The sequence below is a fragment of the Rhinichthys klamathensis genome, unplaced genomic scaffold, assembly GCF_029890125.1.
Source record: "Rhinichthys klamathensis goyatoka isolate OS25496 unplaced genomic scaffold, OSU_Roscu_1.1 h1tg000347l_1, whole genome shotgun sequence".
Classification (NCBI taxonomy): Eukaryota; Metazoa; Chordata; class Actinopteri; order Cypriniformes; family Leuciscidae; genus Rhinichthys; species Rhinichthys klamathensis.
The window spans coordinates 1,251,636-1,277,500 of record NW_026606859.1 but is presented as its reverse complement, the minus strand read 5'-3'; the positions used below and the strand labels follow the sequence as shown (position 1 = coordinate 1,277,500).

At 43.9% G+C, this 25,865-nt stretch overlaps 1 protein-coding gene across 1 annotated transcript in view; it reads right to left on the bottom strand.

Annotated features, from left to right (window-relative positions):
- Positions 1 to 2,199, bottom strand: part of phox2bb (paired like homeobox 2Bb) — a 3,399-nt gene extending 1,200 nt beyond the window's left edge. Inside the window, exons 1-3 of the mRNA XM_056272719.1 lie at positions 1,283 to 2,199; positions 483 to 670; positions 1 to 209 (exon numbers count right to left, since the gene is read on the bottom strand). The exon at positions 1 to 209 is cut by the window's left edge and continues 1,200 nt beyond it. Coding sequence (XP_056128694.1) covers positions 1 to 209; positions 483 to 670; positions 1,283 to 1,523 — 638 coding nt within the window. The 5' untranslated portion in view covers positions 1,524 to 2,199. The remainder of the gene's footprint in view (positions 210 to 482; positions 671 to 1,282) is intronic.
- Positions 2,200 to 25,865: the final 23,666 nt, after the last annotated feature.

The following is a 25,865-nucleotide window of genomic DNA, read 5'->3' as shown; positions in this document are numbered from 1 at the left end:
CCGCCGCTGGGGCTCGGCCCCCCACAGTTGGAGGACGGGTTCGGGTTGGGTCCGGGCCCGCCGGTGCTGTCGGGATCGGTGGCCTTGGCCTCTTTGCTGTCCTCCTCTCGCGAATCCTTCTTCGCGGACCCGTTCTTGGCGGCGGCTGCTGCTGCGGCGGCCGCGCGCTCCTGCTTGCGGAATTTGGCGCGCCTGTTCTGGAACCACACCTGTGGAAAAGCGCGCGCGTTATGTCATTGCACTTGCATACAGAAATTATAATTATTATTTAACATGAATGCTCTTAATAATAATATAGAAATGTATTCTGCTGTAGATGTAGCGAGTGCGTGTACGGATGTGTTCTGCTGTAGATGTAGATGTGTGTATGGATGTGTTCTGCTGTAGATGTAGATGTGTGTACGGATGTGTTCTGCTGTAGATGTAGATGTGTGTATGGATGTGTTCTGCTGTAGATGTAGATGTAGCGGGTGCTCCCCCACCTGCACGCGAGCCTCGGTGAGGTCGATCTTCAGCGCGAGCTCCTCCCGCGTGTAGATGTCCGGGTAGTGCGTCTCGGCGAACACGCGCTCCAGCTCTTTGAGTTGCGCGCTGGTGAACGTCGTGCGAATGCGCCTCTGCTTCCGCTTCTCGTTCAGTCCCCCGTGGTCCGTGAACAGCTTGTAGGGAACTGTCGAATAACACACAGGTTGAGTCAATTGTGCACCGAGAAAATGCACCTAAAAGGTCATGTTGATGTAAAACACACCACTTGTTGATTCTAATAGGAAGAAACGAAAACGAAATTTTTCGAATAAAGTTTCCAAACTAGGTGTATTCGGTGGTTATGCCTGTAAGATAAGATCAAATCGTGATAAAAGATAAGGTTATATAAATCCCGAGTGGATGTAATCCTGTTATCCGCGAAATGCTGTTAATTGAATGTTATTGGAGACTGCATTGGAAACTTGTCATAAATGCTGCTATTGTTGCTAGTGCAACTTCAATTCACTGTCAATAATGAGCTTAAGTCGCTGGTTATTTCATTATTTTCGAAGGTTTATGTCTCATCGCAAAGTAAATAAATTATGCCTATCATTTTGGCAGCTTAAGATAATTTTGTTGGCGGTTAGGGTGTGACTGGGATAGTGTAACCCCGTAACTGAATTACCTCTTGCCTGCAATCGCTTCTAACGTGATAAATTCTTTCATTTGTGTAAGCAAATTTCGTTTGGTAAATACTAAACACATTTCCATTTTCCAAAGCAATCAGGGCGCGTATATACGGCGTGTGCCGGCTTACCTGCGGCGTACGGGCTGCTCTGGTGGTCCCGCAGGGTGCCGAGGCTGCAGGAGCCCGGGGTGAGCGACGGGCACCCCGAGGTGGCCCCGAACGTCGTCCTGATGGGATTGTACTGAAAGCCACTGGCTTGGCTGCAGGAGCTGAAGTCCGCATAGGCTGAAGCCAGGCTCGACGTGTCCATCCCGGCCATACACGACTCGTAGGCAGAGGAATTGAGGTAAGAATACTCCATTTTATACATTGAAAAGGCTCAGTGGAGAAGGAAAGCTGCACTCCCAAGGAAAAAGACACACAAATTGGATTAAAATGGCGAGGAGCACATGAAAACCCGACGCGCGCTCGGAGTTGGGGAGCTCAGCTCGTGACGGCTGAATTTTGACTGGTTTGAAGGAGGCTCGTGCCGTGGGTAGATGTGCACTGCTCGGCGCCTGCTCAAAAACTGCCCTCCTTTATAGGAGCTGAGCCTTGTTTTATGAAAAGCCTCCCAAGGAGCCGCCTAGCCCCAGGTCTCTAGAGCATATAGTCCTCATAATAAACTTGGCTCTTTCCGCTTGGACAATAGCACGGCGTTTGGGTCTTATTGCTAGCGCTTTTTTACATGACAATAACTCATCAGTCTATTGGGCTGGCACTGGGGGATCGGGCTGTCCAACCTCCCTATCATTGATCCCCTGCATCTCTAATTAGAATTTAATACCCCGCCATTACGCGCCAGCCCAGCCCTCGCGCTCAAACCGCCATCTTGCCCTTTAATTCAATCACACCACTTGGAAATAATGAAAGTTGGGTGACGATTCTCCCTGATCCAATTTTCCCCGAGCTTTTAAGCCTTTAAACCGGTGGTATACCTTGGGCTGAATTTTCGATAGTATTTCCCCGTCTCCTTTAACTTTTTCATCTCTCGCTTTCTCTTTTCTTTTATGCTCTGCACTGCTGGTTTTCAGGAGCCGAGACTGTAGTGTTACACATGCCTAATTTAGTAGCATACTTATATAAGCGATGTCATTCTGAACAATGTTGACGGAAATCAATGACTGCTGAAAGCAAATGCTCGCCGTGATGCTTTAATAATAGCGCAACAACAACAACAATAATAATAATTTCGTGCAATGGGCGGCTGTCAGTGTTACAGTGTAATTATGCATTTAGGTATGTGTAATAATAATAATAACTACATAGGGTTAGGGTGTGGTTTGGGTTAGTTGCATTTAAAAATGCATAATTTTAGTTACATGTACATTTGACCTGTAACAAGGACACTGCAAAATTAAAGTTTGCATGTAAATCTATTCGAATACCTAATAATAAAGGTATTCAGTCAAATAGGTGTAAATATATAATAAACATGCAATAGATTTACTTGCAAACACGGCGTTAAATGTTATGTTTACCACATGGACGGATATTTCATTTCTAAATTAAACTGATCAAGTTGCGCTCGTTTATTTGCTGTAGTTCCATCTAATTTATAAATGCTTCTGCAATATGTTTTTATTTTATTTTATTCCCGTGAAGGGCAAGTGCAAATTCACAAAATAGCTTAATCATCAACACTCTTAAATTTCTGATTTGCCGTAGAACATAAGTGTAATTAACTCGGGGATAACATAATATATTTAAATCATGCGCAATGTTAACGGAAGACTGCACAGATGTTTGAATTAATTGCAATTAATGCATATCAAATTTCGGTAAGAATTATTTCTTCCAAACGGTTATTGATTACAAGTCATATGACGGACTTTATATATTAAATGCAGTCAAAATAATTGCGTTTCTCACAGTAAAAACACACACACGGCCAATAACACTGGAGCCTTGAATATAAGGCATAAGCAAAAACAAACGCCTCATATTTAAAATATCAAACATATATATAAAACAATTGTCAATTCATAAAACAAAGGACACGCACAACACCTTTAGCCTTCAACAGAAACAGAGCTGATGCACCTGTGGTCGAGCTCAGAAAAACACGCTTGTGTCAAAATGCAACAGAGGGATAAAAGCGATTATTCACATTTATGAGGTCACACGAATAAAAGCATCACGCGTTTCGGGTTTGATTTTCCACCATTTCTGCACCGTTTAAATTCTCTCTCTTTTTATTTTTTTTGGTCCTTCGTCTTTTTATTGTGAGAAAGATAAATGACGATTAAAAAGTCTAGTCTCTCTTGATACATCCCGGCCCCCTATTATGTTAATTTTTTCTTTCTACACGCGAGTTGTGACTAAAAGATGTAGCAAATTGATAATTTGATTATTGCAACCAAAGACCAACTGGTCCACCGTCCTCCCTCCACGCGCCTCGAGAGGAAAAAGAAGGGATTAATCTAATAACACACAAAGGCCCGAGAAAAGTCCTTTCTGATATTTTGCCGAGGCAAATACAATTATAGCTTTAGCCATCCGTTTCCCCCATTCAAACATCTCTTTATTCGCTGATCTGTGCTCCACCAGCCGCCGAAACGCCCATCTTTTATATTTTCAACATCTCCTTTCACTCCATCAGCCGGTTCTGCGATCTGTTGGGCGGACTGGGATGTCAGCGTTAAACCTTTGATATCGCGCGTTGAATGAGCGCGCTTAAAGAACACATGTACGCGGCGCGCGCGTTATTCTCGAGATCCACTTGACCATCATCTGTTATAAATCAGTTAAAACAGCGTGTAGGCCTTCTAAATTAAGCCCTTTTCTAACAGCAAACCGTAAAACTGTACGTTATTAGTGATTAACAGTGCGATAATGGTTCAGTAGCCGTAATTTAGAAGTTAATTTGTGATTTAATGACTTATAAATAACAGCGTCCATATGGCTTCACTTAAATAAATCAAAGAGCGGCGAAGGTCCTAAATCTCCGGTGGAAGTGTGTGACAATAGAGCCGTGAGTTCGGGCTCGGCGGAGACTCTGTGCGGGAGGAATGCGGGTCACAAAGGGACCAAACAAAATGCCTTTGTGTGTGGATGGATAAGACGAATCAGTCCCAGAAGAAGAATAGAGAACAGAGGAGTGAATAAGAGGGGAGGACAGAGGGGTGGGACTGCTGTCAGATCCAACATCACATCTCACTTAATGTGAAGGAAATCCTCGGATTATCAGACGGGGAATTAATATGTGCATTCAGAGGTTATGCAGCGCGCGCTGGAAAGCTTTATTAGGCCTGGTTAATTTTTTCCGATTGAATTTTGAGCGTTGCATTTATTTCACTTTATTTAGATTAAAGAAATGCATTCAGTTGGATTACTTTTCAAATATATTAAGCAAACTTTTTTTTTTTTTGTTGTTTTTTTTGGATCAAACAATTTATTTGTTTAAATTAATTACCCATCGTTAAATATTTTTTATGGCCATTATTTTCTTATTCTTATTCTTATTTTCGATATTCACCAATCCGGTGATAATAAAACAATAAGGCAATAGGCCTAAATATAATTCAAGTTTCTTTCTCTAATTGTTCGAATTTCGAATTTTAAAATATAAAATACCAGTAAAATGTGGTTTTATTAAATTTTACAATAAATTAAAGCACATTATGCGCGTGAAGAGCGCGCGGCGGGATGCAGTTGTTGAATATTTAGCGACGCAGCGGGTTTTTCTGTTCACGCGCAGTTTCACATTAAATCACGCTTCTCATCGGTGACAGGTTAATGGTGAGTAACCATTCATTAAACGCAGCACTGATATACATATAATAAAATATAGGCTTCCAAAAACATTTTACCGATCCAGCTGAAAAACTTTTTTTTTTCGTTTTTAAAGAATAATCTATATTGACAAGTAGAGATCCGACACTTGCCTTCTGGAGAACAGGCCCCGGTCCACCGTACTGCGGTCCACCGGCTGAGTGTGTCCGGGATGCCCCTCTCCTCTCACGGTCTGAGTGACCGCGCTGATGTCTGGCCCGCAGAGCAGAGCATTAGCATAGAAATCTTATTCTGCGGGGACAGTATTAGCAAACATATTAGCCTCTCTAACGCGACTCTGGCCCCGCCGAGATCCCGCGCTCCGAATCAATTACGAAATTACTCCAACCTCTAAGTCGACATTAACGGGAGAAGAAATGCCATCGACCGGACCCAAATAAGATTTCGCAAAGATGTGATTATTTAATCTCTTGCCAGTGTTTAAGAATTTGATTCATAAAATTGTCTAAAATGAGATGGAATTAAATTCTTATCGGAGTCCCTGTCATCGTTTCCTCCCGTGCTGTACGGCTGGTGTAACAGTGACCCGGACCCGGGACTGCCCGGTAAAGAAGCTCACCGGTGCTCACCTGATGCGGCATGTGTCATGCGTTTAATTGCACGCTAAATTATTACCACTTTTAACTGACTTTCTTACGGTTTATCTGAAGTTGAAAAAATCAAAAATGAAACGGAACTGTTTTTGGTAACACTTTATTCTACAGTGTCCTTGTTACATAGGCTTTACATGTACTTATAACAGTAAATTATGCATAATTACATGCAACTAACCCTCAACCAATACCGAATCATACACTAACCCTATGGGTACATCATGTAGTAAACTATTATTACTCAGGACTTAAATATATAATTACACCAATGACACCTTAAAATAAAGTGTAACCTCCTATAGAAAGTATACATGTAGTTGCGTAATATTACTCAGTACTTAAATATATAATTACACTGTATGGGGGCACCTTAAAATAAAGTGTAACCCTGCTTCATTGCATCGCTTCTGCTCAGTTTGAGTGACTCTTGTTTGGGGGGAATAGCTGTTTGTTTTACCGTGGCTTGAGAAGGCCGGCGGGGTCATTCGTACAAACGCGTGAGAGGGCCATATTTTATTTAACACACTGGCATTGTTGTCCACATTAAGCAATTGACAAAGATTAGCCTCGATGTCATAAATCAGCCGGCAGGTTGAATGGCGCGGTCGGGTCAGTGTGATTATCCCGAGCCCGTCTCCGCGAGGCTCTGGGGCCCTCAGGCATGCGGTGCTCTGGGGCCCTCAGGACCCGCTGGACGAACACCGATAAATGCTCAATCACACACGCATTAGCGCCAGACAGCGGCCTATTGTGTGCGGGGGAGCTTTACTGGAATTAAGCGATTAATGACCAGCTACATCCAGAATGATGGAGTGTTTTTTAATGTTTAAACAAATCTCTATGGGGCTCCTCAAGTTGAACAGCAATTATACTGTACAAGCCACGCCAACCAATCAGCTTCCAGACGCTAAATGTGCCTGTATATTACCGTATAGTTCTTTAGCCACAACAAGTTCGGTTACACTTTATTTTAAGGTGTCACTGTTAGCCAAAACTATTTCTAATGCAACACAAGTCTAAATAGATTATGCAAAAATAACCGAATAATTTTTCGCTATCGTACACAGTAACTGTGTGTGTGTGTGTGTGGACAGGCAGTCTCTCAGTCACTGATACACACTGTGTCTCTCATTGGGAAACAATGGCCGGCATTCTTCTGTCTCCATGTCAATAAATCATATGTGACCCGCGTCATATTTTTTGAGTTTTGCATTTGTCTAGTAATGAACGAAATGTTTTTGATGAATGAAAACGGATATTACGGGTCACAGAAGCAGCGATCGTGAACGTTTGAACCCACGGACGGTCTGGCAGAGCTCTCTCTTTTCTCTCTGTTATAAAATCCTTATTGCATTTCTCCCTGATCTCGAGACATTATCCGGACGCGTTTGAGCGCTCCTCTCACAGTTCTCCTGTTTTTATCACTTTCTGAGGTGCCACGCTTTAAAAACCCTTGCTTTGTTTCGTGAGTTTGTTAGATCAACAGTCTCGCGCCTCATTAGCGTCATGCGCGCGCCGATGGCGACGATGAAGCGCGCGCGCGCGTGCACAGATGAGCACGAGTAGTGTGTGAGGTGAGGACAAGCTGTGGGACTCGACGGTGTTTGATCAACACACACTTATTTAATGCGGTTACTGCGATGGCTCTGCCGGGAGAGCTGATGAATTACTGCACTCCCTACCCCGGCTGTTCAACTGGATTTTATTTTCCACATTAATAGCTTTATATATATATATATATATATATATATATTATGGAACTTATTCTAAAGAAATACGATGCAACTAGTCTGTTATAACACTGTAAACTGTTGACAAATTATCTATTCTATGTGACTGTGGCCTCAGATGATTATTCACTTTAAACAGTAATTTTAAAAAGAAACGTGTTTTCCTTTATATTATACCTCTACTACTTTTAATTTTATAGTGTATGTGTAGTGAATGTGACATGCATAATTCATCTTTGTTGTTAAGCGTAGTTCTATACACTGTTGGTTATAAACGCAGCACTTTGTTCTTAGCGTGTTTATGACTGTTGAGGGATCGCGGTCCCTTTAAATGTTCTGAATGAGTGATGACTTGGAATGCTTGTCAGCGCCATTTGTTTTCTGTGTTTACCTTCTAAAAATAAACGACACAAGCATTCGTGTGCTCAAAGTGAGAAGTTTTCTCTTGCAAATTACTGCAATTTCCAAACTGGTGACCCCGACATTAGTCTGCTGGACGTATCCAGAGACACGACACGACGATGACGCAGTTCGAGTTGCGTGAGATCACCGCGGATACAACGAAATTCTACCACGTTGTGTCGACTCTCGGAGTCGGAGACTGGCTGAAGAGGCTGATACATTTTTCCTGGTGAGTCAGGTACATTGTGCGGCTGCGCTTTTCCCCGCGCACATCGCTTCAGTGACGCGGGACAACTCCACACTCATCGCTGCAACGAATTCTCGTCGGCAGCAGTCTTCTGGCCCCCAACAGCCTTCAGGCTTGTGTTTCTACCATGCAAAGTTTGGAAGTAAGGCTAACAAATGCCGTTCCCCATGCAGTTTCGGCGGATCGGGAAACGCCAGGGCCGGCGCTCAGTAGTGGCCATGAGTGTCGGCCGCGTAGACAGGCTGCTTTTCATCCGTGACAGCATCTCCAGACGCCATTTTCTGTGCTACACGGGAGCACAGAGGAGCGTCCTGCCTGCATCCCGTTTGGACATGGTGACCGACAGCCACTGCCCCCCTATGGGAGCTGCCAATGGTAGCCCCATCCGCACATATGGAACGAGGTACGTCGAATTGTGTTTCGAAGGACAGCAGTTCGGCTGGGATTTTGTTACAGCAAAGGTTGCCGTCCCCCTCCTCTGCGCTGATTTTTTATGTGCACATGCATGGTGAATTTTTACCACCGCTTCATCCCTCGACCCGCTCAGCTCATGCGGCACTTGCACGAGGCCTTGAAAGGTAAACCCAAGCATGCTGTGGACTGGACTGAGAGCAGAGACAAGGCTTTTGCTGCCACAAAGGCATCCCTAGCGAACGCCACCATGCTGGCACATCCTTCTCCTACAGCCCCCATCTCCATCACCTTGGATGCCTCGGACTACGCTGTCGGTGCTGTCTACGAGCAGTGGGTAGGCGGAGCCTGGCAGCCGCTGGCTTTCTTTAGGCGTCATCTGCGCCCCTGTGAGCGGAAGTACAGCACTTTCGACCGGGAGCTGCTGGGTCTCTACCTCGCCATCAGACACTTTAGTTCCCTGCTGGAAGTCCGACACTTCACTGCTTTTGTGGACCACAAGCCACTGACGTTTGCCATGGCCAAGGTGGCTGAGCCGTGGTCCGCCCGCCAGCAACGGCATCTGTCCTACATTTCAGAGTTCACCACAGACTTGCAGCACATTGCCGGTAAGAACAACCGCATGGCGGACTGCCTATCACGGGCTGTGGCAGGGGCAGTCCATCTTGGTCTAGATTACAACTGCATGGCGGCGACTCAGACCTCAGACCAGGATGTGCAACTCCTGAAGACCTCGACTACAAGGCTGCAGATCGAGGACGTGGTTTTTGGCGATGCCGGCACCACACTCCTGTGTGAAATCTCCACAGCTAGTCCTCGGCCGGTCGTTCCCTTGGGATGGAGACGACAAGTTTTTGATGCCATCCATGGTCTCTCCCACCCAGGTTCGAAAGCGTCACAGAGACTGGTTGCAGGAAAGTTTGTTTGGCACGGCCTCAAGAAGGATGTTAGGGACTGGGCTAACACCTGAGTTGAGTGCCAACGGGCCAAAGTTCACCGCCACACTAAAGCCCTGTTAGAGTCGTTCCCAGTTCCGGAGAGGCGTTTTGACCATGGTCGGTCAGTCCTCTGCCCTCCTCTCACGGTTTCACATATCTGTTAACCATGGTTGACAGGACCACCCACTGGCTGTGCCACTGACTTCAGTGGTGTCTGTCGAGATGACACGGGCATTTATTGGCCCCTGGGTTGCCCGTTTCGGCACCCCTTCGGATATATCTTCTGACCGAGGTGCGTAGTTCGCGTCTGAGCAGTGGGACGCTGTCGCCCAGAGCCTCGGAGTGAAACTCCACCGCACGACTGCATATCATCTGCAGGCTAACGGACTCTGTGAACGTTTTCATAGGGCGATGAAGGCTGCCCTGCGTACCAGCCTCAAAGACAACAACTGGGTCTACAAGCTCCCGTGGGTAATGCTGGGCATCCGGACTGCGCCAAAGGAGGACCTTCAGCTTGCTTATGGACAGCCGCTGCGGGTGCCAGGAGATTTTGTCCCTAGCACCACGGTTCCCTGGTCTGCTACTCTCCAGCGGTCCACTCTACTAGACAATGCAAGGCTTTTCGCACCTGTCCCTACTTCCCCTCACGGCCTCCCTCAGTCGCACATCCCCGCTGGTCTTCAGATGGCTGACTATGTTTTCATTCGCCACGATGCCCACAGGGGACCACTACGCCTGCCCTACGAAGGCCCATTCCGGGTTCTGGAGACGGGGGACAAACATTTTGTGGTGGACAGGGGCGGCAAACCGGAGCGACTCTCCATTGACCGCCTTAAACCGGCTCACTTGGACGTGGCCAGGCCCAGCCCCCACGACACGGACGGCCTCCTGCTCTGCCTCCACCCCTTGCTCCCCTCCCTCCCAAGCCTCCCACACTCCATGCCCCACACCCGTGTCATGACGGGACGCCGGCTGCTGTGGGGTCTCCTCGACCTCCGGCACAGCGCAGCCGTTGTGGCCGACTGATTCGCCCACCTCCCCGTTGACTGTTTGGTTCTTCTTCTGATATGGTGAATTCTGGGGGGACGTGTGTAGTGAATGCGCCATACATAATTTACCTTTGTTGTTAAGCGTAGTTCTATACACTGTTGGTTATAAACGCAGCACTTTGTTTTTAGCGTGTTTCTTCATGACTGTTCAGGGGTCGCGGTCCCTTTAAATGTTCTGAATGAGGGATGACTTGGAATGCTTGTCAGCGCCATTTGTTTTCTGTGTTTACCTTCTAAAAATAAACGACACAAGCATTCGTGTGCTCAAAGTGAGAAGTTGTCTCTTGCAAATTACTGCAATTTCCACATATCTTTATTAAAATGATTGGTAACACTTTACAATAAGGTTCATTAGTTAACATTAGTTATTGTATAAGCTAACATGAACTAACAATGAACAATACATATTTATTAATCTTTGTTAATGTTAGTTTATAAAAACGCCGCTGTTTATTGTTTGTTCATGTCACATCACAGTGCATTAACTAATGTTAACTAATACAACTTTTTTATTAATTTTAATAACATATTAGTAAATGTTTAAATTAATATTAACTAAGATTAATAAATGCTGTAAAAGTGCAGTTCATTCTTAGTTCATGTTAACTAATGTAGTTAACTAATGAACCTTATTGTAAAGTGTGACCAAATGATTTATCTCTTCATTATATCTGTGTAATTGTGAAATAGCATGATGATGATTGTGAAGGCAACGGCTTGACGGAGCGCTTGATGTTGAGGTTTGCACAGTTGTAAAGGCAGTGATGTTGAGGTTTGCACAGTTGTAAAGGCAGTGATGTTGAGGTTTGCACAGTTGTAAAGGCAGTGATGTTGAGGTTTGCACAGTTGTAAAGGCAGTGATGTTGAGGTTTGCACAGTTGTAAAGGCAGTGATGTTGAGGTTTGCACAGTTGTAAAGGCAGTGATGTTGAGGTTTGCACAGTTGTAAAGGCAGTGATGTTGAGGTTTGCTCAGTTGTAAAGGCAGTGATGTTGAGGTTTGCACAGTTGTAAAGGCAGTGATGTTGAGGTTTGCACAGTTGTAAAGGCAGTGATGTTGAGGTTTGCACAGTTGTAAAGGCAGTGATGTTGAGGTTTGCACAGTTGTAAAGGCAGTGATGTTGAGGTTTGCACAGTTGTAAAGGCAGTGATGTTGAGGTTTGCACAGTTGTAAAGGCAGTGATGTTGAGGTTTGCTCAGTTGTAAAGGCAGTGATGTTGAGGTTTGCTCAGTTGTAAAGGCAGTGATGTTGAGGTTTGCACAGTTGTAAAGGCAGTGATGTTGAGGTTTGCACAGTTGTAAAGGCAGTGATGTTGAGGTTTGCACAGTTGTAAAGGCAGTGATGTTGAGGTTTGCACAGTTGTAAAGGCAGTGATGTTGAGGTTTGCTCAGTTGTAAAGGCAGTGATGTTGAGGTTTGCACAGTTGTAAAGGCAGTGATGTTGAGGTTTGCACAGTTGTAAAGGCAGTGATGTTGAGGTTTGCACAGTTGTAAAGGCAGTGATGTTGAGGTTTGCACAGTTGTAAAGGCAGTGATGTTGAGGTTTGCACAGTTGTAAAGGCAGTGATGTTGAGGTTTGCTCAGTTGTAAAGGCAGTGATGTTGAGGTTTGCACAGTTGTAAAGGCAGTGATGTTGAGGTTTGCACAGTTGTAAAGGCAGTGATGTTGAGGTTTGCACAGTTGTAAAGGCAGTGATGTTGAGGTTTGCACAGTTGTAAAGGCAGTGATGTTGAGGTTTGCACAGTTGTAAAGGCAGTGATGTTGAGGTTTGCTCAGTTGTAAAGGCAGTGATGTTGAGGTTTGCTCAGTTGTAAAGGCAGTGATGTTGAGGTTTGCACAGTTGTAAAGGCAGTGATGTTGAGGTTTGCACAGTTGTAAAGGCAGTGATGTTGAGGTTTGCACAGTTGTAAAGGCAGTGATGTTGAGGTTTGCACAGTTGTAAAGGCAGTGATGTTGAGGTTTGCACAGTTGTAAAGGCAGTGATGTTGAGGTTTGCACAGTTGTAAAGGCAGTGATGTTGAGGTTTGCACAGTTGTAAAGGCAGTGATGTTGAGGTTTGCACAGTTGTAAAGGCAGTGATGTTGAGGTTTGCACAGTTGTAAAGGCAGTGATGTTGAGGTTTGCACTGTTGTAAAGGCAGTGATGTTGAGGTTTGCACAGTTGTAAAGGCAGTGATGTTGAGGTTTGCACAGTTGTAAAGGCAGTGATGTTGAGGTTTGCTCAGTTGCAGGTGTTGAGTTCCAGCCAGACTCATATCAAGCTCAGGCCTGAGGAGAGATATTGAGCTGCAGAGTCAGAACAACGCCGAGAGTGGCAATAACGCTAATCTGATAAAAGAAAGTGGTTTTCTGAACATAGGTGGGTTGGAAGCAATAGCCAGAAATATCTATTTTCAGACCTGGGCTAAAATGAAAGAGTTACGGAAAGCAAAACCTGTGCCAGACTTGTTCCTCTCAGAGAAACTTTAGTCTGACTCTTGAATCTACGCTGAGGTTTAGATCAGGCACAAACGGCAGATGTCTGTTAATAGATTATATGACAGCGTATGAATTATGAAAAAAATGAGGATTGTATTTTGGCGTTTGACACGTCTGTCATTAATCAAGTAATGGCTTTGTTCCTATTTGCAAAAAAAAAAAAAAATGTAGCCATTAATAAAACAAATGACTTCAGCTCTCATTTTATTACCCATCGTTTTATATTAAAGTTTTTTTTCCCCTTGGAATTGGGTGGAAAAGAAGCGAGTTTCTCCAAGCCACGTGCGGGGCAGATTGATGTCATTGTCTCGGCACACTGACCTTTGCTGTAGTTCCCTCGGCAGACATCACAAACTCTCACATCAATTTACTCCAATTGGATGTGGCATGTCTTGGCTAACTCGATTTGAGCAGAAATGCACCTGTCTCTGCCTTCTTTCCCTATAGATCTGCTGTGTGGAGGAGGGGTCTCTCTCTCTCTCTCTCTCTCTCTCTCTCTCTCTCTCTCTCTCTCTCTCTCTCTCTCTCTCTCTCTCTCTCTCTCTCTCTCTCTCTCTCTCTCCCCCCCCCCTCTCTCCCTCTCATTTCTCTCTCTCTCTCTCCCTCTCCCTCTCTCAGCATCTCTCTCTCTCTCTCTCTCTCTCTCCCCCCCCTCTCTCTCCCTCTCATTTCTCTCTCTCTCTCTCCCTCTCCCTCTCTCAGCATCTCCCCCTCTCTCTCTCTCTCTCTCTCTCTCTCCCTCTCTCAGCATCTCCCCCTCTCTCTCTCTCTCTCTCTCTCTCTCTCTCCCTCTCTCAGCATCTCCCCCCCTCTCTCTCTCTCTCTCTCTCTCTCTCTCATCTCCCTCTCTCTCCCTCTCTCTCTCTCTCTCCCCCCCCCCCTCCCCCCCCCCCCCCCCCCAGGCCTGGTGTGTCTTCAAGGTCTGGGCAGAGTGTCTCCGAGCAGCAGAAGGAGAGGCCATTAGCCGAACACTAATCGCATTACTGCACGTTAAAGGGGGAAGTGAAGGCAAGCAGGGGAGGAGGGAGAGGAAGAGAGGAAGAGAGGAAAGTTTAAGGTGTTATTAAGGTTGTTCATCTCTCACACAGCTTGTGCAATTTTGGGTTGTCTGGTTGTGTGTGTCCGTGTGTGTGCGTGACTTTTTGATATGTTGTTTAGTGTTTAGCTTATGGTAATTTGTGATTGTGTGTGTCTGCCTCGGTTTTTTACAAACTGTAACTGCACATTAAGTATATTGTATATGCATGTGAGTACAATTGTATAAACTAGTTGTGTTGTTAACTGTGTTGTTGTTTTGCGTTTGCCAGAACACATGCTAGTTTGTGTGTGTGTGTGTGTGTGTGTGCGAAGGATTTGTTTAGGTTATGCAGAGCAGGCTGGCTGTCAGAGATGAATAATATGAGTGGCTTTATGAGCATTAGGTAATGAGAGGCATGCTGGGAACTGAGCGATCAGCACCAGCTCTCTGTATAGAGTCTTCCATCTGTGCTGACACAGTGATTACAGCACACACACACACACACACACACACACACACACACACACACACACACACACACACACACAGAGACACACACAGAGACACTCATACACACACACACACACATGCTACTTATGTTCACAGGTCAAGGTGAAATTCTGTAAATTCATAAATACGCACTCACACAGAAAATCTGAATGTAGGCCTATACACACAATCTCTTTTGCCTTTTCACAAATCAAATTAAATATTCTGGGTTCAATACAAGTTAAATTCAATCAACAGTATTTATAGGATAATCTCTGCCACAAAACCATTTGGACTCATCCCTTGTTATCTGGTAAAAAGTGTATTCCGTAATGTTTACCAATGGGCCCCTTTCACTTCCATTAATAGTACCTTTTTTAAGAAAAAAAGGTAGATAGATAGATAGATAGATAGATAGATAGATAGATAGATAGATAGATAGATAGATAGATAGATAGATAGATATTAGATAGATAGATAGATAGATAGATAGACAGACAGACAGACAGATAGACAGGAAGATAGATAGACAAACAGATAGATAGATAGATAGATAGATAGATAGATAGATAGATAGATAGATAGATTTGGCTATCTGCCGATAACAACTAGTCCGGATCCATACAATAGCACTGTGAGGATGACTGCCTCATATACTGCCACCTTTGGGTCCAGTCGGAGGCCGTGGTTGCCCCATATTCTGTTGGACAGTCGACCGAAGACAACTCTAGCTTTTGCGATGTGGGCACTGATGTTGGAGTCCACTGTCGCATCAGCTGCGAGAATCCTACTGAGGTAGCAGAACTTGTCAACAGCTCTCAGCACAGTCACCTGCAATAATACCGGTGGATTGGCGTTGGATTTGTTCACCGCTTGAAGTATGACTTCTGTCCAGTATTCCCAAATCAGGAAGCTGCCGTTCGAAAACGATCGAATAGTGACTGGGCTTCGGGAAAGGTGTGCGCCATCAGTGCGAAGAGGTCACAGCCTGAAGCCTGCATAGATTGAAGACACCGTCATCTGTGTGGCACTTTATTGGAGTGCCGATGTCGCAGTCCTTGAAAGCCACGGACAGTATCATGGAAAAGAAGATGCTGAATAACAGTGGGGCGAGCACACAGCCCAGTTTGGTGTCACTGGAGATGCCAAGTGGGTCAGACAGCCCGCCATCATCCAGCACCTGACCAAGCATGCCACCATGAAATGAACGATATTTTACGTATTTCTCTGGGCATTCAATGTAACGCCAGAATAAGTCCGGTACGGGAAACTGAGTCAAAGGCTTTCGTAAAGTCTCGGTGTTGTTCTCAGCACTTCTCCTGAATCTGCCTAGTGGTAAACACCATGTCCATAGTACCACGGCCTACACACTGATCCACACTGACTTTCCGGGATGATGTGGCTGTCATAAACGTGTTGTTGGAGCCCGTTCAGCAGAATACGTGCCACTTTGTTTGATTGTCACAGCAGGCTCTGCCCATCTGCACTTATATACTGGAACAATCAGCGCATCTTTAAAGTCTTGAGGACAGCTTCCTCGCTTCATATTTTTCGGAATAATGCATTGAGTGCAGCGAAAAAGAGATGGTCCACCTTTCTTTAGCACCTCACTTGGAAAGCCATCGGAACCACCCGGCTTTACCAGAGGGCATCTACTTAATGGCACGTGCAACTTCTTCCTGGGACAGAATATTGTCCAGGTCTGAGGTCGCTAACCACTGATTCATCAAAATCAGCTGGCTGGTTCAATACCAATTGAAAATGATCGACCCAGAATCTGAGGATATTAGCCTTGTCAGAAAGTAGGGTTCCGTCAGTGGCACATTCAGGTGTAGAACCAGCTCTCAGGGGCCCATAGACTGCCATAAGACCTTGGTAGAATGCCTTCATATCATATCGGTCTGCAGGAGACTGAAGTTCCTCAGCTTTGACTGCCACCATCTGTTCTTCGTTTCACACAGGTGGGTCTGTGCTGCATTTCTTGCCCGACTATATGCTGACTGCTTCGCAGTGCTGGATTTATTTTTGATCCACGCCAAGAGAGCTGTATGTATAGTGTTCAACAGGGCTTGCTCTCCAACATCCTGATCATCAAAACAGACCTTTTGTTTGGATGTGGTGAAGCCGAGGACTTCAGCAGTTGTGTTGAATGTGATATCCCTGATTTTGGACCATATCTCCTCAACATCGATGGCAGCTTGATTTTCCAAGGTGCTGAGCCTGTCTGAAAGACTAGTAGTTAATATGGCATGAGTCAACACGAAGCTTAGAAACATTCAGTCGCTTCCGCCTTTTGGCTCAATGTTGATGGGGTATGATGGGTTTAGGTCCAGAGACATCACACTACGCAGCAGTCGGTGGTCAGACCAACAGCTTGTACCGCGCATGGCTCGAGTTATATGGACCTCCCTGAGATGTTCCTGCCGGATGATGTAGTTCAGCACATGCCAGTGCTTTGAACAAGGATGTTGCCACGTGGTCTTGTTAGCATGCTGATAGAAGGAATTTGTGATCACCAGCTCATGTAGTGCACATATCTAGAGCAGCAGAGTGGCTTTTGCGTTCTCGTTTCCCACTAAGTGTTGCCCCTAAGACTTTCGGCCATGCAATGACGTTACGTCCCACAAGCGCATTAAAGTCTCCTATGAGGAAGAGCCGGTGTTTATGAGGCACTGAATGTAAGGCAGTGTTAAAGTGTTCATAGAAAGACTCCTTCTGGTCATCACTGGCAGTCATTGTGGGTGCATAGGCACTAATCAAGACAGCACTGTTGCCATTCTTGAGCATCAGCTGCAAATTCATCAGCCTTGTTGACAGGCCACATGGTTGCACTTCTAGGAGTGGTAGCAATGATGTCTTCACACCAAATCCAACTCCAGCCTGCCTTGGCTGACCCTCGGGCGGCCCAATGATTGGAATGAGTGGATACGGATGGTACTGTTGTTCCAGGTCAGCATCCCAGGTCCGTGACTAAGTATTCTTAGTGGTATCCTCCACCTGCACCTGTCGCCACTGCCCCTTCATTGCAGGACTTAGCATCTGTGACATACCATCACAATTAATGGATTATAGTGGGAGAAGCTTGTGTAACCAATCCCACTCTCTCTTCCAACAGTGATGATTGCCAGCAGGCTCAGAACCTGAGACGTGTAGGCTGCTGGCACGGCAAGTTGGCCGGAAGTGATCCCAAGATGGGAACCATTCCGGCCTTCAGAGTGACTTGGCACTGCTCCTCTGCTGTGCTGTCGCCGGAGCCCACTTGGCCAGTCATTTTCAGGGTTCCTGCAAGGCCTGCCCACCTCATGTAATGCCCGAGGTGATTCTTCTGTGATTCTTCACCACTGATGGCGTAGCCCGATCAGGCAATCCCCTACTTCCCCTTCTTTATCAATCCACTCCCTGACCACGTTTAGGTGTGGGTCGGACTTGGAGGGGGCAGGCAGACCGACAGAGAGATAGATAGATAGATTGATAGATAGATAGATAGATAGATAGATAGATAGATAGATAGATAGATAGATAGATAGATAGATAGATAGATAGATAGATAGATAGATAGATAGACAGACAGACAGACAGACGGACAGACTAATAGATAGATAGACACATAAACGGATAGACGGATAGATAGATAGATAGATAGATAGACATACGGAGAGAAAGAAGGACAGACGGAGGGTCAGATAGATAGATGGATAGATGGATGGATGGATGGATGGACAGATAGATAGATAGACAGACAGACAGACAGACAGACAGACGGACAGATAGATAGACACATAAACGGATAGACGGATATATAGATAGATAGATAGATAGATAGATAGATAGATAGACAGACAGACAGACAGACAGACAGACAGACAGACAGACAGACGGACGGACTAATAGATAGATAGACACATAAACGGATAGACGGATAGATAGATAGATAGATAGATAGATAGATAGACATACGGAGAGAAAGAAGGACAGACGGAGGGTCAGATAGATGGATGGATGGATGAATGGATGGATAGATAGATAGATAGATGGATAGATAGATAGATAGATAGATAGACGGATAGATAGATAGATAGATAGATAGATAGATAGATAGATAGATAGATAGATAGATAGATAGATAGATAGATTCTTGACGGATCACCGTTTTAATCCTAGCCTTGTTTGGCTGGTCTGACTGGGGGTCAATGTCTTGCCCCAAGGCACACAACCCATCAGGGCAGAATACTGACCAACCCACTGGGTGGGTTTGTGTGTTCTTACTGCACCCCTTCCTTTGTCTTTTGTGGGGTCACAGTTAGTGACCTGGTACTACCAGCAATCCCAACAATGCCTCTCACTGATAGAATGAGCGACCCCCCCCCACACCCCCCCCCCCCTCGACCACCACCACAAGACCACTAGTGCTGAGGCATCACAACACAACATGACCAGCATCCCCCTTCGCCTCTGATACTGACCCCACATTGCCTCCCCATTATAGAGGACTCAGAAAGCTTTTAGGGGTCTGGTAACGCTGAGAGATTGATGGTGTAAAGCGCATGGTGGTGGGGGAAAGAGCAGGTGGTTAAGAAGAAAATGTCCCCCTTTTAATGGGAGCCGCAGAGCGTAATTTAATAATTATGAAAAGTGAGAGAGTGGGGAGAGGGGAGAGGGGAGCATGGCGGGATGGATGGATGACTCCGGGTCTGTCTGGAGACGAGAGGAGACCGAGACGCTCTCTTCAGAACAGGTGTGGAGACAGTCCGAGACCACCAGTGGAAATGCTGCAGTTTAGCATTTTTCTAATGGAATGAACATTTAATCATGTGTGTGTTCAATAGGATTTGGGTGAAAAGTTTAAATGAAATATGAAATTAGCTTGAATTTCAGAATGTCTTATTACCAGCAGGCATTTTTCAGCATCTGAGAATATTCCAAAGAACATCTTGTGCTCAAATGTGCTTTGATTGATGATTAAGAAGTATTTTATATATTATACATTTTATTTCTTATTTTTATATTTTATTTTTCGTATTCATTTTACATGATATCTTTTGTTTAAAAAAAAAAAAAAAATTCTAAAGTGTTCATCTCAGGTTGCAATTAGATTTTAAACTCCAGTAAAAGTAAATGTAATGTAAATATGCAGTATATTTTCAATTCAATTCACATTTTTTTGTACAGCGCTTTTCACAATACATATCGTTTCAAAGCAGCTTTGCAGAAAATGCACGTCTACATTTAGTGTGATCTGTATTTTAGAAATGTACATGTACAAATCAAACAGTTAGCCAATAATGTATTCATTTAAACAATGTATTAATTTAAGGCTGAAACAATGAGTTCATTAAAGTAATGAATACATGTTTGTTTACAAATGATTAGGATATATAGAAATGTAGCATTGGTGCTCGCTTCATCTGAAGTATTCGCGAGGGTTGGCGCGTCAATTCATATATGTGATTATCATTTGAAGTCTTCTCGAGGGTTGGCGCGTCTCTTCATAGATGTGATGATCATCTGAAGTCTTCGCGAGGGTTGGCGCCGTCTCTTCATAGATGTGATGATCATCTGAAGTCTTCGCGAGGGTTGGCGCCGTCTCTTCATAGATGTGATGATCATCTGAAGTCTTCGCGAGGGTTGGCGCCGTCTCTTCATAGATGTGATGATCATCTGAAGTCTTCGCGAGGGTTGGCGCGTCTCTTCATAGGTGTGATAATCATCTGAAGTCTTAGCGAGGGTTGGCGCGTCTCTTCATAGGTGTGATGATCATCTGAAGTCTTCGCGAGGGTTGCCGCGTCTCTTCATAGGTGTGATGATCATCTGAAGTCTTAGCGAGGGTTGCCGCGTCTCTTCATAGGTGTGATGATCATCTGAAGTCTTCGCGAGGGTTGGCACGTCTCTTCATAGGTGTGATGATCATCTGAAGTCTTCGCGAGGGTTGGCACGTCTCTTCATAGGTGTGATGATCATCTGAAGTCTTCGCGAGGGTTGCCGCGTCTCTTCATAGGTGTGATGATCATCTGAAGTCTTTGCGAGGGTTGGCGCGTCTCTTCATAGGTGTGATGATCATCTGAAGTCTTCGCGAGGGTTGGCGCCGTCTCTTCATAGATGTGATGATCATCTGAAGTCTTCGCGAGGGTTGGCGCGTCTCTTCATAGGTGTGATGATCATCTGAAGTCTTAGCGAGGGTTGGCGCGTCTCTTCATAGGTGTGATGATCATCTGAAGTCTTAGCGAGGGTTGGCGCGTCTCTTCATAGGTGTGATGATCATCTGAAGTCTTCTCGAGGGTTGGTGCGTCTCTTCATAGGTGTGATGATCATCTGAAGTCTTCGCGAGGGTTGCCGCGTCTCTTCATAGGTGTGATGATCATCTGAAGTCTTTGCGAGGGTTGCCGCGTCTCTTCATAGATGTGATGATCATCTGAAGTCTTCGCGAGGGTTGGCGCCGTCTCTTCATAGGTGTGATGATCATCTGAAGTCTTCTCGAGGGTTGCCGCGTCTCTTCATAGGTGTGATGATCATCTGAAGTCTTCGCGAGGGTTGGCGCCGTCTCTTCATAGATGTGATGATCATCTGAAGTCTTCGCGAGGGTTGGCGCGTCTCTTCATAGGTTTGATGATCATCTGAAGTCTTCGCGAGGGTTGGCGCGTCTCTTCATAGGTGTGATGATCATCTGAAGTCTTAGCGAGGGTTGGCGCCGTCTCTTCATAGATGTGATGATCATCTGAAGTCTTTGCGAGGGTTGGCGCGTCTCTTCATAGGTTTGATGATCATCTGAAGTCTTTGCGAGGGTTGGCGCGTCTCTTCATAGGTGTGATGATCATCTGAAGTCTTCGCGAGGGTTGGCGCGTCTCTTCATAGGTGTGATGATCATCTGAAGTCTTTGCGAGGGTTGGCACCGTCTCTTCATAGGTGTGATGATCATCTGAAGTCTTCGCGAGGGTTGGCGCGTCTCTTCATAGGTGTGATGATCATCTGAAGTCTTCGCGAGGGTTGCCGCGTCTCTTCATAGGTGTGATGATCATCTGAATTCTTCGCGAGGGTTGGCGCGTCTCTTCATAGGTGTGATGATCATCTCAAGTCTTCGCGAGGGTTGGCGCGTCTCTTCATACTGTAGGTGTGATGATCTTCTGAAGTCTTCATAATAGGCTGGATCCAAACTGGAGCTTACAAACTCTATTTACCTCAGGATGGGCATCCCAAGATAAAACAGAGAAGCAAATAGAAAATAACTGTTGAGCCCCGGACATTATCAGGAAGGCTATTCCAGAGTTTAGGAGCCAAATGTGAAAACGCTCTCTCCCTTCTTTAGTGGACTTAGATATTCTAGGTACTATCAGAAGCCCAGAGTTTTGTAAACCTTAAAGAGCGTGATGGATTGTAGGGCGATAAAAGGTCAGTTAAATACACAGGAGCTAAACCATTTAGGGCTTTATAGGTCAGTAGCAATACTTTGTAATTGATACAGAACTTAATAAGTAACCAGTGTAGAGATGATAAAATTGGTGCTATATGATCATATTTTCTTGACCTAGTAAGAACTGCAGCTGCATTTTGCACTAAGTGTACCTTGTTTATCGAGGATGCAGGACAAGCTAGTAAAGCATCACAGTAATCTAGTCTAGGGGTCATGAAAGCATGAACTAGCTTCTCTGCATCAGAAACAGAGAGCATGTTCCACAGATTTGAATGATTCCTTTCATGCATGTAAACAGGCCTTTTCATACTCAGAAGAAAATGCTACCGTGATTATGTTCGACTCCTAGATGCTTTCCAGAGGTGTGGAATGAAAATCACAATTGCAGTTTTTTCATGGGAAAGAAATTGTCCTTGCTTCTCTTTGTCTCTGTTTTGTCCTGCAGCGTTCGGCAAACGTCTCTCCTCAAACACCCGCTATTCCCATGCCTGTCCCTTTCCATCATCTCTTCGTCCTCCTCTCCACGAGCTTCGCTTTATCTGTGTGTCTCCTCGAGTTCCCTGGGAAAGATGTATTGATAATTTCCTGCAAAAATATGATTCCAGTTTATTCTACAGAGAAAAATTCAATAGCGCAGCCTCCAATTGGATTGTGTTTTTCAGTGGAGTGGAGAACAATAGAGAGAGAGAAAAGACCTGGCCCCAGACATTCTACATGAGATTATTGTTAAACAGAGACCTGATAGAATTACAGGGGTACAATAGATGATAATTGCATCACAACATGATTTCTCTTTGCCGTACAACAGCGCATATTCATCTACCTTATCCATCCGCTGATGTGGCGTGAGGGAGGCGAGGCTGGGCCAGGAGGAAGGTGAAGACAGCGAGGCCATGAGATGAAGTTATAGATAGACGGGTCGAGAGAAAGCAGGAATATAGCTCAGCCATACTAGTGCAGACGTGAAGCACTACGACAGGGGCCAGTTATTGCTATAGAATAAATAGATAAATAGATTTCTCAGACTTAAACTCATAGCCATGATTATTTGGGTCAACATTGAAATCATAATAATTTAACGTAATTGGTAAAGGGTGATATGCATAAATCTTACTTTACAATTTGAGTAATTTTAGATTCATTTTAGTAATAAAATAGCAATTTTTGCAATTTCACAATTATTGATACCAATTTCGATTATTCAGCAAAAACGAATACTAGGTTAACTAAAGAGTCCTCAAACTGTTAATAAAGACTATTAGAATACAATAAGAACAAAACATATGCATATTGCACATTGTTTATTGAGACAATCAGTGATCTAGCTGATATGAGGGGCTTGCGCACCAGAAGAATGTTTTCATAGTATTTATTAGGGTTGCACGATATGACAAAAAACTGACTTTGCGATATTTTTTCTTCGATATATATATTAAAATATGAAAACAATTTCACCAGATGACTTGAATAGCTCTGTTTGAATAGAATGAATCATTCTAGAATGATTGGGCTGATTTTGTAGGGAAGTGAATCTGAACCTCTTAAGTGTCACCCCCCCCCCCCCCCCCCCCCCCCCCCTTTTTTTGAATAGACATAAAAATGCACATTTCAAACTTAAATGGTTGTAATTCAAGAATGCTTTGGAATATAGATGTAAGATTGGTCTTGTTTTAAAGAAGATATTTGGCAGATTTTTGTAGAAGTGAAATAAATTAAGAAGGTTAACAGGAAAAAAAGTTATAGAAGTTTGAGTTTATGGAAATGTACAATGTAGAAAAAATTTTTATTCATATTTTATATAAAATATATATTTTCAAAACTTGGGCTACTCTAAAACAGCAGAAAAATCAAAGCCAAAAATCTGAACAAGTTGTGTTTAAAATTTTAGGTTGATACATCAAAAAATGAGCTTTCAGTGAGATTTTGTTTGGGCGCAGTACCGAACGCTCAACCAGACTCCATTACTGCCCATATTAGAGCGCCTCCATTTTCATGTGTTTTGAGTGATCTGATCCATTATTTCCAAAATTTTCATACAATTTATGAAGTAGACATCCTATTCAGAAGTAGTAAGGGAAGTTTGGCAGATTTTGATATGAATTCAACCTCTAAGAAACACATACAAAGGACACGCATGTGCGTTATAGCTCGCTGCCACATCACAAATGGTGAATTTATTATTTTTTTCTTTATATTTAGAACATTTTCAGACCTTTTTTTCTAAAATAATTGAATGGATGCTATCTTTCTGAACTCTTGGCATGAAAACAAACTGAGGTTTCTACCATTTTTTCATGATTTTTCATGTTCATTGCTATTTCGAAATAAAAGTCTGAACACGCCTTAGCAGTATGAAAATATTCTTGTTACAAATTGATAAATTACGGCTCCTCTGTAATTTATTTTGAAAATCAGTCTCCAAATATGGAAACTAGAGATTGTAAGCTTTCAAATGATATATAGTTTGTCAATATTACTTAAGGTTTTTACTATTGTTTTAAAAATATAATGGCAAACGTCGCACCTGTGGGACGGTTACAGTAAAGTAAGCTGGACGATGACACAATTCTCTTCTCGATCTGCTGTACAGCAGAAACAACCTGTGTTGCATTATTTTCCTGTTATCACTGAAAGCTGCTTTGATACAATCTGTATTGTAAAAAGCGCTGTATAAATAAAGGTGACTTGTCTTACTGTAGTTCTACACTAAATGTGAGCATTTACTCACTGGCACAAAAGAGATTCATATTTCTCAAAATGAGTAAACCAGAGAAATGCAAACTCAAAATAATATGCAAACCTGCAAGAATTAAATGTTAAATAACACAAATATATCTCACTTTATTAACCAATTTCTTTGTTGCTGACCTTCAGTGAATTAATCAACCACATTAATATGCAAAAATTACTTTAGATTAACATCACATTTGTGTTTGATTTATTTGTGTTTATTGCTGCAGTAAGAGTGTTGATCTTTCTTCTTCTGCGGTCCAGAATGGCAGCACAGCTGAAAGGTTTGTTTGAGCGGCGCCCTCTACATGTCCTTCAGCCTCGGGCTTATTCATTTCACTTCTGAAAGGGCCTTTACTTTTGCCAAAAATTATTAGAAGAAACAAGTACGTCCAGACCAGGTGAGAAAGTGTAAAGCCAAAGTAACTTAACACATTACTTTACGTAAAAAAGTAACTAAGTAATACATTAGTAGTAGCAGTTTAGTTACTTTTAACAGTAACTTTGGTTACACTTTATTTTAAGGTGTCCTTTTTACAGTGTAATTATATATTTAGGTACTGAGTAATATTAAGCAACTACATGTACTTGTAATAGGGTTAGGGTTTGGTTGAGGGTTAGTTGCATGTACAGTAATTATGCATAATTTACTGTTATTACTATTGTTACTACTGTAAAAATAAAGTGTTACCGTAACTTTCCTCAACACTGAATAAAAACTATATTATCGCCCAGCTGTAATCTGCTAATACGACAATCAGGCATTGAGATATTTTATAAAAATAAGTTATAAACATTAACATCATGGTAAAACAATGTGTATAGTGTAAAGCGCTACACAAATAAATCTGACTTGATTACTTGATTTACCATAGTCTATTTTTATTCGGTATATGTTGACTGTACAGTCACTTACTAAATGTGATGCAGTTACACACAAAACTGAACAACAAACACAGGAACAGTAGCTGGAGTAACAGCAGTCGTCACTGGGGGAGGAGGGTTCCAGTAGAAGGACCTGCGGTGAAGGATCGACTCTTTTACAAGGAGCGACAAAGAGAAAGAAAAATCACAAAAGCGCCCAACTCGGATCCTCTAAAAGTATGGGGCACTCCGCCTGGCTGGCTGCTCGGCACGGTGCGGGTGTGTGTGTGTGTAGTGGGCCAGAGGGGTTAAGTAGGATGGAAGGCACCCATACTTCAGATTGGCAGCAAGCTGCCGCAAGGCTAATCTAATCAAGGGCCTGGCAATTCAATTAGAGGATCTCAGGGGCCCCAGCGCCAGCTTGCCAAACGCTCAGCTCTCCTCTCTGACTCTCTGACTCTCTGACGCCCTCCTCCTCCTCCATCAGCCCTGCCCAGTGCCACCCAGCTGCGCTAGATGAATCTAGA